Here is a 20,167-nt window from a genome sequence, read left to right as displayed (position 1 = left end):
TCTTTTCAGCCATCATAACCTAGTAAACAAGAAACGAAACTGGCTTTGCTACAATGCTGAAGAACAAGGGAATTTGAGTTCTCGGCTCACCTTTTTATCAACTTCAACGTCAGCAGTGGGTTTCCTGGAGCAGGCCTGTTCTCCCTGCTCTTCTGAGTCTATGTCAGAACACTCAGAGCTTCCAGCATCTTCTGAATCAGAACAAGCCTTTTCCTTAGCCTGATTTTCTAGAAGTGCAGGGACCTTGAAAATATTACAAAACCAAGTTATTCTATAAACCGTTTAGTCACCTACTGTTAAATGCGATAATGGTAGAATTCAGAGTTTTCAGCCTTGCACGTATACGGTGAACAACCACATCCTGTACTGAAACACTGAGAACAACAGAATCAACATCAGGGAGGAAGCATGGAAGCAGGGCATCGAGGGAGGCTCCAGAACACACCCAAATGAAGGAACTGGGGCTTCATTGGGTGACCCAGATCACTGACAGAACTGAGCTGGATTTGGAAGGAGAAATACAGATAGAAGTAAAAAATAAAGATGGATTTGGATAACTTCACAGCTATTTTCCTATGAATTGAATTTCAAGCAATACTTACCATCAGTCCAATCAAGAGGGAAAACAATATTTAAACAAGAGAAATTGGTGCTCCCCCCCCCCCCCCCCCCCCCCGAAGTTCAGCAGTTTTTTAAGCAGCATGAAACATTTTTTAAAAACAAGAAGTTTTGGGGGCACCTGGGTGGCTCAGTTGATTAGGCAACCGCCTTTAGCTCAGGGCATGATCCTGGAGTCCTGGGATCGAGTCCTGCATCGGGCTCCCTGCTCAGCGGGGAGTCTGCTTCTCCTTCTGACCCTCCTCCCTCTCATGCTCTCTGTCTCTCATTCTCTCTCTCAAATGAATAAATAAAATCTTTTAAAAATAAATAAATAAAAACAAAAAAATAAAAAACAAGAGGTTTTGGGTGCCTGGGTGGCTCAGTCGGTTGAGTGGCTGCCTTCGGCTCAGGTCATGATCCTGGAGTCCCAGGATCGAGTCCCGCATCAGGCTCCCTGCTCAGTGAGGAGTCTGCTTCTCCCTCTGACCCTCCTCCCTCTCATGCTCTCTCTCTCTCTCAAATAAATAAAAAAATTTTTATAAAAAATAAAAAACAAGAGGTTTTCTTTTGTAAGAAAAAATAATCTTTAAAAGGCAATTATACAGAAAGGTTTTCTAGCCAGTTTTCACAAAATCTTCATGTGCTGGAACTCAAGGCACAACTGCCCTATAACACTTACTATATGTAACACATACTGAACATGTGAGTTTTCCTAATTCAATTCTTCCAAAAACAAAGACACAGTAAAATTTCCAAAAGCAAACTATGATCCTTCACATTTAAGCCTTTAATTAAGAACATCCAAATAGGGGTGCCTAGGTGGCTGAGTCAGTTAAATGTCCGATTCTTGATCTCAGGTCAGTTCAAGTCCTAAGTTGGGCTCCACGCAGGGTGTGGAGCCGACTTTATTTATTTTTTTAATTTTATGTATTTATTTGGAGGGGGGGGAGAGGGGGGGAGGGGGGGGGGGAGAGAGAGAGAGAGAGAGAGAGCAAGCGAGCGGTGACTGAGCCACCTAGGCGCCACGCATGGAACCTACTTTAAAAACAAAATAAAACATTAAAATAAATAAGAACTGCCTTTATTTTTGTTTACATTAGAATCCACACCATTCTAAAAATGTAAAACAAGATTGTTTCAAGAAAAAGCACTACAGGAATCCAGAACTATAAAACTGCTAAACCTGTGAGACTGCTCTGCAACAGGTTTTATACCAGTATGAGACCAGATTCCCTTGTTTTTTTTTTAACTGTAAAAACACCAAGAAACACCTGGTTATCATTAATAATTTCATAAAGACCAGGATATAAAAAGCATCAATGCCTCAGCAATAACAACAGAACAACTGACAGAAATAAACCACAAATTCCTGTATTTCAGTCTTACAGTTAAAAAAGTGAACACAAATCAGGCATTTCTGAAAATGCCCAAAAACTTTGGAAATATCTATACTAGTAATACTATTATTAGTTTAATTCTAGTATACAGTAGGTTTTATAGGCTTCCAAAGAGTATTCACGTAAATGAACATCAACACAAGTTCTCATACCTTCTGAACTCCGGACAGATCTTTCTTCAATCCTGTAACGGTCTGGTACAGAATCTTATTACCAAAAAGACAAAAAGAAGAATCAACATAAAGCTAAGCAGTGAAAAACACACATTGTAATATTATGAAAGAACACTGTGGGCTAATAATCTTCTGTGATTATTAAAAGGTGCAGAAAGTTTATAGCATGGGTATTAGTCTTGCCCACCGAGCATACAGGCACTAGCAAACTCTGGCCCAGAGCCCACCCACAGCCTGCTGGTTTTTACAAATGAACCTTTACCACCAATTTTATAAGAGAAAACTCTTAACTGTGATTCTCAATTAAATGGAATGTATTCTTCTCCCCAAAATAACTCCATTCTTCTCTCATTATTAGGAATCATGAAAAGCTGTATCAATTATTATTAAAGGGCTTTTAATTTCCTCAAAAAAAAACTTGGGGAATTTTTCTTTTTCTTATTTTATAATGACCTACATAATAGCCTCAATTTTGCTTCTTTGCCTGCAAAGTCTAAAATATTTACTATCTGGCCTTTTCACAGGAAGAAATGTTCCAGACCTTGAAATATGTATGTTAATGGACCTAGTGTAATAACCATTTACAGCCCAGACTTTACGCAAATCTTCCATTTTCTGCAACTATAGTCTATTGGACTCAAATGTGCCATTTTCTTTCACAAATACCAGTGAATTCCCTTTACATCCAATGTGCACAGAGGAATATTAATGCAAAGGGAATCAGCCATCTCAGAAGATTAGAAGCCAACATTCAAGATGGCAGGTTTGGGACAGTAGCTTCCTCTATAAACTTGCTTGTTATATACAAACCAAGCTACTCACATTGTCTTGTTGGGCATTCATGGCCATATCTTCTTCCTTCAATTTCATCATTATATCCATATCCCTTTCATAGTTTTTTACTTCATTCAAGGTTCTAGGAATATATGCTCTCTTAAACACCTAACAGACACAGGAAAAGAAAATCAAAAGTGCTATTCACATGCTTCTCTCATTCCCTGAGCATCCCACACCCACCACATCTGAAGACTCTGCCGTCATCTATAGCACGGATCCTCAGCCAGGCTCTGCACACACTGGTGTTGCTGTGCGGATCCCAAAAGGACTCTGTTACTAACAATAAAATGTGAAATTATTTGAAGTCCCCTCTTTCCCCTTGTTTGCATTCCAGAAAGCTTTTCTGAGTGGGAAAGAAAGGAATGGAGTTGCAGTTAGCAAGTACTGCCTCCGGCTAGGCCTTACAAAGGAACATGTTCTTACATGGAACTATTACCTACCCTGTGCTACGGTGGAAAAGGATTCAGAACTGCTGATAAATATAGGGTGCCTTATATTCATCCATCACACTAATAGCTCTGAGAATTTTTGATAAAAAGTCTACTATGGGGGAGCCTGGGTGGCACAATCAGTTGAGAGACCAACTCCTGGTTTCGACTCAGGGCGTGATCTCAGGGTCCCGAGATTGAGCCCTAAGTCGGGGTCTAGGCTTAGTGTCGAGTCTGCTTGAGATTCTCTCTCCCTCTCCCTTTGCCCCTCCCACTTGTTCTTTCCCTCTCTCAAACAAATAAATAAATCTTTAAAAAATACACTGATCCCCAAGATTAAAATAATTTTCTTTTTCACCACACATATTTAAAGTCTACAATGGTACCAAAATCAACACTTAAATCATTTAAAATTCACATTTGTGAACGGAGATGGGTTTTTCCTTCTTGAATGTTTTAGTAAGTTCTTTAAAAACGTTCTCTATCTAAAGCATTATACGCCCTAATTTCAAACTACACAACAAAGCTATAATAATCAAAACAGTACAGCACTAGCACAAAAACAGACACAAGGATCAATGGAACAGAATAAAGAGCCCAGAAATAAACCCATGCATATAAGATCAATTAATTTACAACGAAGGAGATACGAACATATAACAGGGAAAGGACAGTCTCTTCAATAAATGGTATTGGGAAAACTGGACAGCCACATGCAAAAGAATGAAATTGAATGACTACCTTACCATACATAAAAATAAACTCACGATAGAGCAAAAACCTAAATGTAAGACCTAAAACTTTAAAATTCCTAAAAGAAAAAGGCAGTAAACTTAAATACAGTCTTAGTAGTATTTTTTTGGATCTTTCTCCTCAGGCAAGGGCAACAAAAGCAAAAATAAGCAAATGGGGACTACGTCAAACTAAAAACCTTTCACAGGAAACAAAACCATCAACAAAAAGACAGCCTACTGAGTGGGAGAAGGTATTTGCAAATGATGTATCTGATAGGGGGTTAATATCCACAAAATATAAGGAACTCGTAAAACTCACCACCAACAAAAAACAATCTGATTAAAAAATGAGCAGAGGACCTGAAAAGAGATTTTTCCAAAGACATACAGATGGCCAACACTCCCATGAAAACATGCTCAGCATCACTGTAGAGATACAAATCTAAACCACAATGAGATCACCTCACACCAGTCAAAATGGCTAGTAGTATCAAAAAGAAGTAAGTGTTGGCAAAGATGTAGAGAAAAGAGAACCCCCATACACTGCTGGTGGGAATGCAAAATGGTGCAGCCACTACGGAAAAATGTATGGAGGTTCCTCAAAAAATTAAAAATAGAACTACCACAGAATTCAGCAATTCTACTTCTGGGTATTTATCCAAAGAAAACAAAAACACTAATTCGAAGAGATACATGCACCACTATGTTCACTGTAGTATTATTTACAATAGCCAAAATAAGGAAGAAGCGTAAGTGCCCATTAATAAAGAAAATGTATATACACACACACACACAAACACACAATAAAATATTACTCAGCCTTAAAAGAGTAAAATCTTGCCATTTGTGACAACATGGATGGATCTCAAAGGTATTATGCTTAGTGAAATAAGACCGAGAAAGATAAATACTACATGATTTTACTTATATGTGGGTTCTATAAAAACAAAACAAATGAACACACAAAACAGAAACAGACTCATAAATATAGAGAACAAACTGGCGGTTGCCAGATGGGGAGAGGATGGGGGAATGAGAAGGGGATTAGAGGTATAAACTTGTAGTTTTAAAATAAATAAACCACAGGTATATAAGATACTGCATAGGAAATACAGTCAATAACATAGTAACTATGTATGGTGAGAAATGGTAACTAGACTTAGTGTGGTGACTAGTCAGTAATGTACATAAATGCTGAATCACTGTGCTGCACATGTGAAAGTAATACAATATTGCCCATTAACTATATTCTGCAAATAAGTACGGAAAGCTCTCCATCTAGGACAATGGGCTAATAGGTTGCTGAGTGGAATGATGTAATGAAATGTAATTTATCCCATTTGGCTCAGTTAAATGATGTAAAAGGAAATATTCTCATCATCTGAAAACTGCTTCTCTCTTAAAATCAAGTTGGTGACCTAGTATGCCCTCAAAAAACAAACACTCAGAACAGAGCGTTTCCTACGGCTGTACAAAGATGATACATCTTACCTCTTCGTCCACATGATCTTGGCTGGACCTTTCTTCCTTGGTCCTCTGAGATGCTATTTCCATGGCCTTGGAAAGAAATCAAAAGTTACTTTCCTTTATATTCAACCTACAGAAGATGCATCCATTTCTCAATTTTAGTATAAACCTGCTCTCACCTTTATCAGTATCACCTCTACAGTTCCAAAAAAAAGAACTCTGAGGCCTCTAGTGATACAGGTTAACTCTGTCAAATCTCACCAAAAAGGCTGCTATCAGCTCAAAAGTAACAGTATAAATCAAACCATTTAGCCTTGGGGAATCCCTACCCTTTCCTCAAGAGTAGAACTACTTTCCCTAATTTTTTTTTTTAAAGATTTTACTTATTTGAGACAGAGAGAGAGAGAGAGAGCATGAGCAGGGGGAGGGGCAGAGGTAGAGGGAGAAGCAGACGCCCCACTGAGCAAGGAGCCCAACACAAACTCGATCCCAGGACCCTGGGATCATGACCTGAGCCGAAGGCAGACGCTCAACCGACTGAGCCACCCAGGTGCTCCTAATTGTTTTTTAAGTAGGCTCCACACCCAGTGCGGAGCCTAACATGGGACTTGAACTCAAGACCCTACTTTCCCTAATTTTTAAATGATTAGCAAAAATATTTACTAAAGGAAAACTGAGACCCAAAGAATGGAAGAACCACCCTTTAATTCTTCAGCAATGAAGGGAATCAAAGAGGAAAGGGGGATTGTCCTCTAACTTTGAGCATGTGTCTCTAAAGCTGCAGAAAAATAAACCACCAAAGAAATCTCTTTGAGTAAACAGTGACTGCAACTAAGGTGACAAAGATTCTCCAAGAGTCTTTTGGCTTGGAAAACTGGAAAACTGGAGATTTGTTCTCTACTTAGGATACATAGAAAAAAGGAAAGAATTGTGGTACTAGGGTTCTTTGTTTTACATTCAGACACTAAATTAGTGCTAAAAGTTTTAAGAATAAAAACGGTATGTATTTATTCAATTAATATATGTGATTGCTTAGTATGTGCCAGGTACTGATTAGGTAATGGCAATACAATAAACTTCCTGTCCCGTGTGGGCTCATGGTCCAGTAGAGGCTGACGACATTAAAAAGAACTTAACAACAGGAGTGGCTGGGTGGCTCAGTCGGTTAAACATCTGACTCTTGATCTCAGCTCAGGTCTTGATCTCAGGGTTGTGAGTTCAAGCCCTGCTCAGTGTGGAGACTACTTAAAAAAAAAAAAAAAAGAACTTAATGACAAGTGAGGTAGTACGACCACTTCTACTACAGGCTCACATGATCTGGAAAATACACCTGCAAAAACAATGATTTCTGCATGATTTCTCCTTGAGAAAGTTTTCTGAATGGAGCCCTAATGTAGCCCAACAAGCACAAGAAAAGATGCTCAACATCACTCATCATCAAGGAAATGCAAATCAAAACCATCAGACACCACCTCACACCTATTAGGATAGCTACTCCAAAAAAAGAAAAAACCAACACAAAAAACCAGAAAATGGTGAGGATGTATGTGGAGAAACTGGCACCCTCTGCAGTGTTGGGTGGGAATGTAAAATGGTTTCACCACTAAGAAGAACAGTATGGTAGTTCCCCAAAAAATTAAAAGCAGAATTACTATATAATGCACAATTCCACTTTTGGGTATACACCCAAAGGAATTGAAAGCAGGGTCTTGAATAGAGATTTGTGCACCCATGTTCAAAGCAGCATTATTCACCAACACCCAAGAGATGGACGCACCCCAAGTGTCCATTCACAGAAGAATGGATGCACAGGATGTATATGTACTCCATGAAAGAATCTTGAGGACATTATGTTAAGGGAAACAAGTGGCCAGAACAAGAAAAAAACAGCATGATTCCACTTATGTGAGGTACCTACAGTAGGCAACATCACAGAGAAAAGCAGAACAGGCTGGGGGTAGGGAGAAATGGGGAGTTAATGTTTAATGGGTACGGAGTTTGTATTTTACAAGATGAGAAAGTTCTGGAGATGGACGGTGGTGATGGTTGCACAACAGTGTGAATGTACGTAATGCCACTGAACGTACACTTACACATGGTTACAATGGTAAGTTTTACGCTATGTGCATTTTACCACACGTGCAAAAGTTCGGTGATTCAAAAAGGCCTCTGAGAAACAAGGGAAAGACCAGAAGCCGAACAGGTCTATGGCGGTCTATGTAATCTCGCCCAATGCTTCAGGTCAAGAAACCTGGATTTCCCATTGACTTTTTACTGTATTTTTGATTCCCTATGTGTGAAATCAGGAGGTCTCAAGAAGCTGTTGAAACGAACATACACTGAGCAATCGGAGTCCCTGAGAAGCAGCACATAAGTGCAAATTACTACTATTTTCTGTTCTTTCTTTTCCTCACCCCATCTCACCTTTGAGAGGTAAGCGTCCATGTTCTCCTGTGTAATGGACGGATCTGTGACAAATTCAAAGAGTTCCCGCACAGTCATCACAGCAACGCTGTGCTTCAAAAAGAAATCTGTTGGAAGGAAAACGCAGCACAGCCTTAGGAGGGAAAAAGTTGTTACTCCAACTACGTTATGGAGAAACAAAGAGATGATTAAAAATACACCATCTCCCAGCAAATGGTAGAAGTATCACTACATCAAAAGATTTAGTGCCAAGATTTGACATCAACAGCTTACCAGAGTGCAGAATCAACAGACATAAACAAGCTGGTAGGAAATTCCAATTCCCGCTCACCGTTGACGTTGGCACAGTCCTTTCTCAAGAACTCCAAGGCATGTGGGTGGTCATGCTCTACAGACTGAGAAACGTCAATGATGTACACACCTCCACCGTAGTACCTGTGGGCCACAGACGCAGGGACTTGGGACCTACTTTCCTGCGTTTTGTTGTTTAAAAAAATTCTATCTTAAGAGCAAGCGAAATAACCAATAGAACGAACAAAGTGGGTAAGGATAAGAGGCCACTCTGACTAGCAAGAGATGAAAACTGAGACAATTTCCAAAGTCTTAGAACTCTGTTAATGATCAGATGGTCAGTTCTGTGACTAAGGCCACCGCAAGCACAGAACACATCCTCTACTATGACCATGGGGAAGCCAGCTTTAAATCTTTAGAATTTAAAAATGACTTCTTGGGGTTGCCTGGGGGGCTCAGTTGTTAAGCGTCTGCCTTCGGCTCAGGTCATGATCCCAGGGTCCTGGGTTAGAGCCCCGCATCGGGCTCCCTGCTCAGTGGGGAGTCTGCTTCTCCCTCTCCTCCCCGGTCGTGCTCTATCTCTGTTTCTCTCTCTCAAATAAATTAAAAAATAAAAAAGCAAAAAATAAAGTAAAAATAAAAATGACTTCTTGGATTGGGATTTTATTTTTTTAAAGGACATGAAACGCTGTACAGGAGGTTCCCAAGGGACAAAACGCACTCACAGCATGTTAAATTCACTGAGATCTGCATGGACAAGTCTGGCATCTTGATACATTCTTCTCATGTACTGGATGACCTGCAAATACAACTCCCGAGCCTTGGATTCTGATAACTGGACGTTTTTCAACAGTGGCGCTGGCCTTGAATACAAATAAAATGAACTAAAATAAAATGCCCCAGAACAAGTTTTCTTGCTTTATACTACACATTGCTACATGGACTTCTTTTCAACAACTTATCACTGAGCAACTGGGTCACTATAGATGTACCAATCAAAAAGTTGTCAAGAAACAGGTGTTCTCCCAGTTTACTGTATAAAACATTCCTCAAAACAGGGTGAACTTTGTTATTCTGAAGCACTTTGAGACTTAAAAAGGTAGAATAAATGAGCAACTCTATGCACAAGTACAGTGGAAAAGATTCACAAAAAACATTCCAAGATGAAAGGAGCTATTTAAATGGGAAATAGTCGTATGTCAGATAATTCAAAGCACTTAAAAACAGACTTCTGAGTATGTAATTATTAGGCCTTCTATGTACTCACATGTCATCTTTACCAATGAAGCCCATGACAAGAACATGACTTCTCAGCAGGATAGGTTCTGGGCACGGGATCTGTGCTGTGTTTAGCCTGTGGTATTCAAAAAGACAAAAGGACAAATGAAAAGGTGACACAACATCTAAAACAAATTACAGCGGCTACAGAACACAAGATTAATATGGCTGTTAGGAAACATCATCAACACATCTCAATTGTATTACTGTATTTCATAAACTCGAAGACGGCAGAGATTTTAAGTGGCACCAAGATGCACAACCAAGAACGACGAAACACTGGCAATTCATCTGTATCTCATAGCCTCTAACACTCAGTCCCATTCCAGAGATGTTAAATTGTGCAATGTGCATCTCAGAATTGAACTACAGCAGTTATGTCTTCTGAGTTGATTAGCCTCAACAATGATTAATAAAACAGTTGGGACTCACAGTGCCTGGCTGGCTCAGTGGGTAGAGCACATGACTCTTGACCCTGGGGTCTTGAGTTAGAGCCCTGCCCACACAGGGTGTAGTTTACTTACAAAAAAACCAAAAACCAAAAAACCAAAAACCAGTTGGACTCATACCTAATAGCTAACTGAACACAAGAAGATTTCAAAAGGACTTTCAAAACAAGTATTTAATACTAAAATATCCAATGTATGTCACCAATGCACAGCAGATAAAATGGTAAAAGGTGCTCGAAAGAGAAAAAAAAAACTTCAAATTTTTGAGAAAACTTGATCTCAGCTAAATAAGTTGCCCTCACCTGATATAAAAGTGTCAGCACAAAGAACGTATAAATATGTCCAAGACTGGACTGAAATCAGAAAAGGAAACTATGATAGAGTTTAGGTCCTAACAAAATTGTCTAAAACTCCAATGCCTATAAAAAAATGACACATCAGTCTCAAAACCTGTGTATTTCCCTGCTTAAAATCTTGCAACAGCCCCCTATCATCCTCAGTATAAATTTTAAATGCTTTCACATGGCTTCCAAGGTGCTTGGAATGACCCAGCCTTGCTGAATAAATGTGAATTTTTCCATAATGGGTTCTCAAAACAGAGAAAACAAGGTAGTTCTTATTTGTCCAGGAATGTGCCACTTCTGCATACCTCAGCAGATTTAATGGAAATGAGCAGCACTACAAGTCCCCACCTTTGGACAGAACCACCCTGGGATATGCCAGCAGGAAGGAGCGGGGCCAGTATGTCGGACACAGCACAGCCACACGCCCCAGAGAGTCACCTGATTAAGTTCCTCATTTCTTTTTCTGCCCAAGTTTTCACCATTTTTCTGGGGTTTCCTTTACAATAGCCATGACGAAATCTTGAACGAGAAAAATATTTGTTATTCCAATCACTCCATTATCCCAGTTCTTATTTTAGGATATAGAAATTAGCCCAACTGGAAAAAGAATCTGAACTCACCTGAATTCCCCACTTACATACTTATCCCGATCTTTGAACACTAAAATAGAAGTTTTGTAAATTTTGATGGCTCTGCTCTCTCCATTTGCTGTGCTAGCATGGTACACATTAGCCTATTTTGCATCAAAAACAAATTAAGTTTATGTTAGATAACTACACACAGTATTTCAATCTTTCACTCTATTCGATTCTGTCCTCAAAAGTTAAAAAAAAGTCAAGTGAACTCAAGTAACATGTACAAGAAACACCATCATCTTCTGATTATATCAATTAAAATGCAAAACATCACTACCAAAAGGTACAGTAAGTAGACCTCTAATTTACGTATATAGGAAGATCCAATTTATATACAAGAAGCGGCTTTCAACATTTTTGTATCTCAAGTATGTGAAAAATATTTTAAGACATTCTTACATCTCATGATTTATAAACTGAGTTTTACTGAGAAGTGCTTCCCATAGAATGAGTGGCTAATTTAAAAAATGCCATGTCTGTGGGGCGCCTGGGTGGCTCAGTCGTTAAGCATCTGTCTTCAGCTCAGGTCATGGTCCCGGGGTCCTGGGATCGAGCCCCGCATCAGGCTCCCCGCTCAGCGGGAAGCCTGCTTCTCCCTCTCCCACTCCCCCTGCTTGTGTTCCCTCTCTCGCTGTGTCTCTGTCAAATAAATAAATAAAATCTTAAAAAAAAAAATGCCATGTCTGTCTTTCTCCATATACACATACAAAGAAAAAACGGGAAAGAGAGTCACTGACTCAGAAAGACTAGACTAAGCCCCTGCCCCGTTAGTAACCATGTGATAAGGACTCAGGCCTGCAGTAATCTGACCCTAGGCACCACCTGGACCCAGGGATCCAGTACAGTAACAGAGGTGAAAAGGCAAGGTTATGTGTACAACTTCCTAGCTACCCATAAATATTAATAAAGCTGTTTTTAGAAATACTAAGCTATTCTGACTTGTGTATTTTTTTTTTCTTTTCTTTTTAAAGGCACCATTTATTTACTAAGTGCCTTAGTTTCATTTGTTATCTGAAGTAAGAAAACTAACATGAAAACATTCAGGCATCCAAAGAAAAGCTCACTTCTTTTCCTGTGCTTATGCAGCCATTTATCTCAGATATGATTCCTCTAGTCAACATCTTGAATAATATCATTCGCGTTCTAGGATCCAACACCTAAAAAATGCAAAAAATAAAAAAGTTCAGAGAGACAAAATATTTCTCATTGAAACATGTGACCATTAATAACCTGAAGAGCTTAAGTACTAAGCTATCCTGGCTGACTCAATGAAGAGTATCAACTGTGGTGTTTTTATTCACTATAATTTTTAGCAAATAAAATGCCACATGAAGGTGAAAGGAACAAGAGATGAACCAACAAGTTCAGTCACAGAAATTAAAGTCTACCAAGTCAAAGGGAAGCAGAAATTGACGGTAGACTGACATTAGCTAATAGAATATAATGCAAGTCACATAACTAGGTTTACATTTTCTAGTCACATTAAAAGGAGTAAAAAAGAGCAGGTAAAATTTATTTATTTAATCCAGTATATCTAAAACATCAGTTTCAACATGCAATCGATATAAGTTATCAGCGAGAGATTTAACACTGCATTTTTTACCCCAAGCCTTCACACCAACCCTGTTGATGTTGACAGCACATCTCAATTCAGACTAGCTACATTTTAAGTGCTCAGTGGCCACTGTACTGGATATGCAACTTTAAATCAGAGGTCAGCACCATATAGCTCATGAGTCAAATCCAGGCCACAGCCTGTTTTTCTACAGCCTGCAAGCTAGGAATGGTCTTTACATTTTACAATAGTTGTTAAAAAAAAAAAAAGGAATTGTGAGCCACAATGCTTAAAGTATTTATTTAACCCTTTAAAGAAGGAGTTTGCACACCTCTGCTATAGATGAGTAAATCAGGGAAAGGGTCTCCTTTGAAGTCAGAGCAATCAATCTTGAGTAAAAAGGACTCCAAAGTCCTGGTCCTGTCCGTGCCTGAACTGAAGCAGCCACATATTTACACACACTTTTAAGGGACACTCACAACAGCCCCTCCAGCTCCACGGAGAGGGACGGTGTAAAGTGGCCCAATCTAACTACGTTTTAGGGTCTGTCCTTCAGTGACACAGCTGCAGTCACACCAGAAACCTAAGGTTAATAAAAACAAAACCCTGGAAGACTGCACGACTAAAAGCCAAACAGCATCAATGGCAACTAGAGCGAAATGAGAGGGAAGTGAGCGACCAGAAACTAGCTGCCCAGGCGGCTGGGCGCGCAGGTGAGCAGAGGTAAGGCGCGCTGCTGGAGCAGAAGATGTAGACAGGCGCCTGCACTGCTGCAGAACTGGGGGGAAGCCAAGTCAGGGCCATAGGAGGAGCAACGTGCCAAAATGGCTTGTAAACAAAATGGGAAAAAAGAAATCTGTAGTGAATGAACTTACAAATACATACCTTAAAATACCACCTGAGATCAAGATATACACTCTTAATTCCACATTAATTTCGAAAGGGGAAAAAAGGACATCCTGCCTTAGTCCTTTTAGGGTCTGTGACAATTAGAGCTGCCTCACTTCTCTCAGCTGGATTACCCTTTGTGTTCAATCACACACACACACACACACACACACACACACCACACAAAATAAATACATGAGAGGGCAATGAAGACATGGATCCCAGACCTACTCCCGCCCAACTACGGGTAGACTTCTCTAACTGCATAAGTGGTTCTGAGCTCTGACTGGGTGTGACTCCTTCGGGGCTCAGGTGGACAGCAGCAGGGGCGGTGGAAGAGGCTATGACTGAAAAGTGAGTTTGTGCCTCTGTGTAGGGGTGGGCAGAAGGGTGGGAGGTGGCACTAGTAATGTTCTGACCCTTTCTATCACCTTCTTCACATCAAAAATCTGGGCCAATGCTAACATCCAATCACAACTCTCTACATATGGGGAAATTAGGAAAATTTGTCCCCACTCTTGAATAGAAAGAATAAAATAAGCATATTTCTAAACCAAGTAAGGAATTTCTGAATAAATTCTGGTCTTACAGTAAATTCTGCTTCCCCACAGAAGAGAAAAGCACTGCATGGTGGCCAGAGTGGGGCATGACTCTAATTTATCTATTAACAGTCCTAGTATAAATAAAGCAAAATGTAGATTTCTAAACTCAAAACTACAAGGAGTAGTTTTAGACAACATTAGCATTAAGCAAGAAGGATGAATGCAAACTATAATCCCAAGAGAAAAGAAATGCTCATTTAAAACGAGACTTGCAGGGTGCTTGGGTGGCTCAGTCGGTTAAGCGTCTGCCTTCTGCTCAGGTTGTGATCTCAGGGTCCTGGGATCAAGTCCCGCATGGGCTCCCTGCTCAGCAGGGGAATCTGCTTTTCCCTCTGCCTCTGTCCACCTCATGCTCTCTAATAAATAAATAAAATCTTAAAATAAAATAGAGAGCTTGCAGCACATTGAAATTGTACCTGTTCCACAGTTGCTCTGTCCGCCTTATCTTTGATGCGATACCTAACCAAAGCCAAAAAAGTATATGTGACATTCAACATTTAGAAGCCAAAATAAAGTTTCCAAATGTACATCATTCCATGAAATTCCTAAATAGGTAGTTTCTTTAGTAACAGATTTCATAATCTCATTGTAGTTTCATTGCTCGGTGATGATTCCTTCACATCCCCTTAATCATCAATTCAGTTCCCTAGAGCAAAAGGAGCATATCTGCAATAAGAAAAAATAATTCTCTCCATATTTCAGAAGGACTGAATAAAAAGAGCAGCTGGAGTAAAGTGAACTACGCTGCAAAAGAGAAAACATCGAGTCTGTTAATACTGTCCTTAAATCTTTAATGATTCTATTAATACAGAATTAAAGTCATTTATACTGCTTTCTCTTTAGAGTTCCTTTCTACAAAGATACAAATTTTTATCATCTTCAGGTATTTACTGGGCTCTACATTAAAATGCAAACTCTGATTGGCTTCAGCTCACACACTAAGTGACTCTATTAGCACTAAACTCATAAAGATCCAAACACAAAGATTCAAACAAACACTTCCATGAAATAACAAATGACTATGGCAGTTCTCAAAAAGCTTCTATCTTGGGGCACTTGGGTGGCTAAGTCAGTTGAGCGTTGGACTCCCGGTTTCAGCTCAGGTCATGATCTCAGGGTTGTAAGACTGAGCTCTCCCCTCCCCCCACACTCTGCACTCAGCATGGAGTCTGCTTGAGATTCTCTCTCTCCCTCTCCGCCTCCCTCGGCTCCAGTGGGTGCACACGCACTCTCTCTAAAAATAAATAAATTTTTACAAAAAGAAAAGAAAAGAAAAGCTGATATCTCTTGGGTATAGCAATAAACCAGAAGAAAACTGGTTTTTAAGTTCAGTTTTTTTTTTTTTTAAGATTTATTTATTTTAGAGGGAGAGAATGCATACATACATGCATACCCCAGCAGGGGGAGGGGCAGAAGGAGAGAGAGACTCTGCAAGCAGACTCCAGCAGAGCCCGATGAGGGGCTCCATCTCACGACCCTGAGATCACAACCTGGGCGAAAATCAAGAGTTGTACACTTAACCTACTGAGCCACCCAAGTGCCCCTTAAGTTCGGTTCCAACGCTACTAGTTGTATAATCTTAGTATCACTTTCTACAATATACTGTAAACACCTTAGAGTTATTAGGATATAGAAGTTAGCCAGATCTTAAACAACTGATTTTGAGAGGAATAAATAAAAACTGTTCTTAGTTATATCACTATTTAGTTTTAAATCTTCCCTTGAATTTTTAAAAATATTTCATGGAAGGGAAAAAATTTTAATAAATTCTTAAAAGGGAACATTTTTACACTCTAACATTTTAGTTTAAACTAGAATCTACATTTTAATTTAAAACCATTACCCTCCTGAGAGTACATCTGTGAATTTCACAAAATTATAGTTTGACCATACATTTCTTAAGACTCAATATTTTCAACTTATAAAGGAAAGGATACCCTCACTTAAGCTAAAAAAAGAAACAAAAAACTAGTTTAAGTATGCAAAGAAATACCCTTTCCAAAAGAATTATGACCAAGATGCTACTTAATTTGTTTGGAATTAGTCCCTATAATTCATGTATTATAGTTAAAATATTACTTACATATCTGCTTCCTTTTGTCTAGACTTTTCGGTGACTTTATTTATGACAGAATCAGTAACATTGAGCTTTTCTGAAAATTTAAAAATCCACAATGTAAACAACATTTAAGACAAAAAGACAACAGTCTGAATAGAATACTTCCCTCTTCCTTATTTTCTAAATATTTTGTTGTACAGAAAGTATCTTTTAATAATGAAAAAATGTTCATGTTTTTATAGATGAGCACGAAGTTCTGTCTCCTTAGTGCCAAGTATTGTCACTGTCATCACCACAGCTATAATTTCTGAGCCACAGAAACCTGGACCCGGGAATCCCCTCCAAAATACTTCACCTGCATTGCTAAATTTCAGACACTTGTTAATACTTTACACAACTAATATGGATAAGATGACTGCCTGAATTCCAAGTCTAATTCTAAAAACTTCAAGTTTCATTTTAAATTATAAGTCAACGATAGGCTAGGAGAGAGGTGCTAGGTTTATAGTGAGTGAACATCCACAAGACAAAGATGACCCTGCATTTTTCAAGAGGTGGTGGTTCAAATCAACATGCGATGGCTCACTAAATGGTTGATGCCTACATAAAAAGTGTCTAATAAAACAAAACGTACTTAGATTCTATATTCTAGTACAGTTGACCCGTGAACAACATGGGTTTGAATTGCGCAGGCCCACTCACATGCAGATTTTTCACAGCAAAGTACTGCACATTGTATTCCCTCTTCCTTATGATTTAACATTTTCTTTTCTCTGGTTTCCTTTACTGTAAGAATTAAGTATATAACACATATAACATATAAACTCTGCGTCTATCAACTGTTTTTATGTTATCGGCAAGGTGTCCTGTCAACAGTGGGCTATTAGTAGTTAAGTTTTGGGGGAAGTCAAAAGTTATACATGGATTTTCGACTGTGTGGAGTCAGCACCCCAACTCCCGTGTTCAAGGGTTAAGTGTATTTTCAACATCCTACTATGAGATAATCTTACCATAAAATCTAATACAAAACAGATGAAAACTTGAACAGGTACCTGTAACTTTATAATTCTATAGCAGAGGAGAAAACAGAACTAAAAAAGCAAAAGCTAACATCTCTTCCTGAAGTCAGGTTTTTAAATTACTGAGTTTTTATCTTCTCTAAATGTTATCATCAGCCAGTAACAGTGAATATGCTCATTTCTTGATCTAATAACATTTTATAACACTTTATGGTCTCTGAAGAACTTCCTCAGAGCCCAAATATATTTTATGAACTCACCTAGATTAATTTTATTCTCAAATTTCCGTAAGACCTTGTCTGCTGGAGTAGACATTTTGGCTGAATTGCAATTGAAAGTCTGTCGATTTGCCTAGAAGAAATGAGTTTCAGAGTTGAAGACACTAGTTTTAAATAAAGACCGAGGGTTCTTTATCATGTGCCTTTTTCCTTAGCTCTCAGTTAATTAACTATTAAAGCATCAATACTTGAATGAGAACCCTAAGAAAAGGTTAAGAATCAATCATACTTGTGCAAGAAATTTTTTTAAAAGACATTTGAAATAGGACAAAGTTTAGTGGTTAAAGGAGTCTGTACCATCTGCCATTTTTTAACCTCTCTGCAATGTATTCCTCATTATTATAAATAACAAAATTAAATGCATTTTTTGTGTGACTGCTTTATAGATTTAAAATTTGAAAATGTCCATTTACACCCAAAGTGTATAACAAAGAGCTTAGACCAACATTAAACTGGTTCTAAGAATCTCATTTTGGGCCTACTGTCTCAAGAAAGGGAAAGATTAGGTATGAGGCTTAACAACTTAGACTGGCACTATGCATAAACTTAAGTAATAGCAAAAAGAGAAGAAAGAACCCATAAATAAGAGAATACAGTACAGATAAAGAGTGCCCATAATAATTGCTAACTTAATCCTGTTATCTCAACTTGGAAGTGTGAGGCTGATTTGTTTCTTGTTTGCATAGACCTCTTTAAAATTTTCTACTAAATACAACTTTTAAAACATTTCTAAATACAGGTTCACAGTAGAAAACACAGGTAAAATTTTAATCACCTATAATCCCCAACACCCAAGATAACAGTTAACATTTAAGCACATATACTTACTTGTATTTCCAGCTTTATTAAAAGGGACTACTCTATGTTGAAATAGCTCAACATCTCACCGATGAATCAATGGAGGAGTTACCAAAACAAGACCCCAAGTGTGAAATTCATCTGGTTATTTTTAATTGCAGGCATTCTAGTCTACGAAACAGTCTTAATATTCAAAGAAATATTGTTGGTTTTTCCCTCCCTCCATCTCTTTCAGAAACCTTTATGCTCCAGGAAGATGTACCATGTTAATCCTAGGACTCTGCAAACTCCTAAAACATTAAGTACTTCCAGTTGAGAAGAAGACTTTATGTAGTTTGGTAACTTGCGTTTTGTACACAGATCATGGTAGATCATAAACACATGTTCATGTCATTAATATAGTCTTTAAAGCTGCACAATATCCCATCATGTGAAACCAGTCCCTCAGTAAATTTAACCAAGAGGTTCCTTCCACTGTTTCTCTATAAGCAATACTGGAGGATCATTCTTGTAACATTATTCTTGGCACAATCCTAGAAGAACTGCTGAGTCAAAGCATTTATTTTATGTTTTAAACGCTTTTTATCACATACCAGTTCATCCTCCAAATAACTGTGCTTACTCAATCAACAATTATGTATTCTGGGTCTTGGTCAGTTTCATAGGTGAAAAAATGGCATCTCTACACATTTAATCTGCATTTCTTTAATTATTAAGGAAGTTAAACTTTTTTCTCCATGTTTCCTAACCACTTGTAGTAAACTGCCTATTCACGTCCTTTGCCATGCAGATTTTAAAGCTCATCATCTTATCATAATTTAAATGACTCTTTTATTATGAAAGGAATCTACATCCAGGAAATGATCAGAAATAGGAAAAGAATGAAGAACGAAAATGGTTAAAGACTGGGGCTACAGGGCAACAAAACCTGAGGGAAATCTTTCAGTTAGTCAATTCCAGAATGACAAAAAGTCCTTTGAAAAAAGACGACATAAACAATAACATAAAGATGTATAAAATCATTTATAAAATACCTGGGCGTTACTCCTTGCATTCGAGATAGAACCCTTGGTGAGTTTCCCAACTCCATCATCCCAGTCCCAGTCATCATCATCACCATCGTACTCCTCTTCCTCCTCCTCCTCCATCTCACCTCCCTCCGTCTTCTCAGACACTCTCTTCTGCAGGTCCTCAAACAGAACACCATCTTGTTCTCTGATGGTCTTCAAGTCAATGCTTTCACTAGAAATAACAATGTTTCAGCATGTTTACACATACCTCTACTTGGATTTACACATGTATTTATTTGTGATACAACAGCCTAAATCTATACCAATAAATCTAAAAGTTTTCCTTCCAAAGTACCTCCCCCATAAACTCAACACCAGATTGTTTTTCACAGTGCCATTCCCACTGTTTGTTTCTTCTCCAGGTCCTACTAAAGAAGAACAACATCTGGTATAAACCCACATCTGCCTTAATGAAGTTAGGATTTACACTGTCATTTTCTCTGCTGAACGAATGGACTCTGACCAGTACACCAGACCTGGCTCTAGGAAAACCATTCACGGGGCGGGGGGGGGGGGGGCTTTTTGACAAAATTTGAGAATAAGTCTAAAGCAGCCTTACCTTGAACTTAATGCCACTCCAACAAAAGGAGCTGTATCAAGATTTGTGTCACACAAAGAACTTCAAATCAAATCACCCTTGTTTGTGAAGGGAAGGAATGGTGAACACAAGCACCACAAATGAGAGAGGGAGTCTGTGTGTAATTCGGTACGAGAAGTAGTGAATTCTCAAACCCAGAGAACAGGCCCAGAGTAAAGGGAGCACAACAAACAGGGTGTTTTCCTGCCATGTGAAAATTCACATCAAGTGCTACCATATCTTCTTAGTTATTCAAGAGAAGCC

The 20,167-nt window shown here is 38.7% G+C and overlaps 1 protein-coding gene across 3 annotated transcripts in view; it reads right to left on the bottom strand.

Moving 5' to 3' along the window:
- RIOK1 (RIO kinase 1) overlaps positions 1–20,167 on the bottom strand; it is a 34,285-nt gene that overhangs the window by 11,559 nt on the left and 2,559 nt on the right. For all 3 annotated transcript variants that reach the window (XM_025891092.2, XM_073877549.1, XM_073877551.1), the window contains exons 2-16: positions 19,291–19,498; positions 17,441–17,531; positions 16,186–16,255; positions 14,519–14,561; positions 12,122–12,214; positions 11,043–11,155; positions 10,861–10,941; positions 9,619–9,705; positions 9,077–9,214; positions 8,392–8,495; positions 8,061–8,167; positions 5,661–5,726; positions 2,993–3,112; positions 2,150–2,203; positions 91–243 (exon numbers count right to left, since the gene is read on the bottom strand). In XM_025891092.2, the coding sequence (XP_025746877.1) occupies positions 91–243; positions 2,150–2,203; positions 2,993–3,112; positions 5,661–5,726; positions 8,061–8,167; positions 8,392–8,495; positions 9,077–9,214; positions 9,619–9,705; positions 10,861–10,941; positions 11,043–11,155; positions 12,122–12,214; positions 14,519–14,561; positions 16,186–16,255; positions 17,441–17,531; positions 19,291–19,498 (1,528 nt within the window). The remainder of the gene's footprint in view (positions 1–90; positions 244–2,149; positions 2,204–2,992; positions 3,113–5,660; positions 5,727–8,060; positions 8,168–8,391; positions 8,496–9,076; positions 9,215–9,618; positions 9,706–10,860; positions 10,942–11,042; positions 11,156–12,121; positions 12,215–14,518; positions 14,562–16,185; positions 16,256–17,440; positions 17,532–19,290; positions 19,499–20,167) is intronic.

The sequence above is a fragment of the Callorhinus ursinus genome, unplaced genomic scaffold (assembly GCF_003265705.2).
Source record: "Callorhinus ursinus isolate GAN/ISIS: 27379988/994484 unplaced genomic scaffold, GSC_fseal_2.0 scaffold26, whole genome shotgun sequence".
NCBI classification, from domain to species: domain Eukaryota; kingdom Metazoa; phylum Chordata; class Mammalia; order Carnivora; family Otariidae; genus Callorhinus; species Callorhinus ursinus.
Note: the sequence above shows the minus strand (reverse complement) of the source record. Positions and strands in the feature narration are given on the sequence as shown.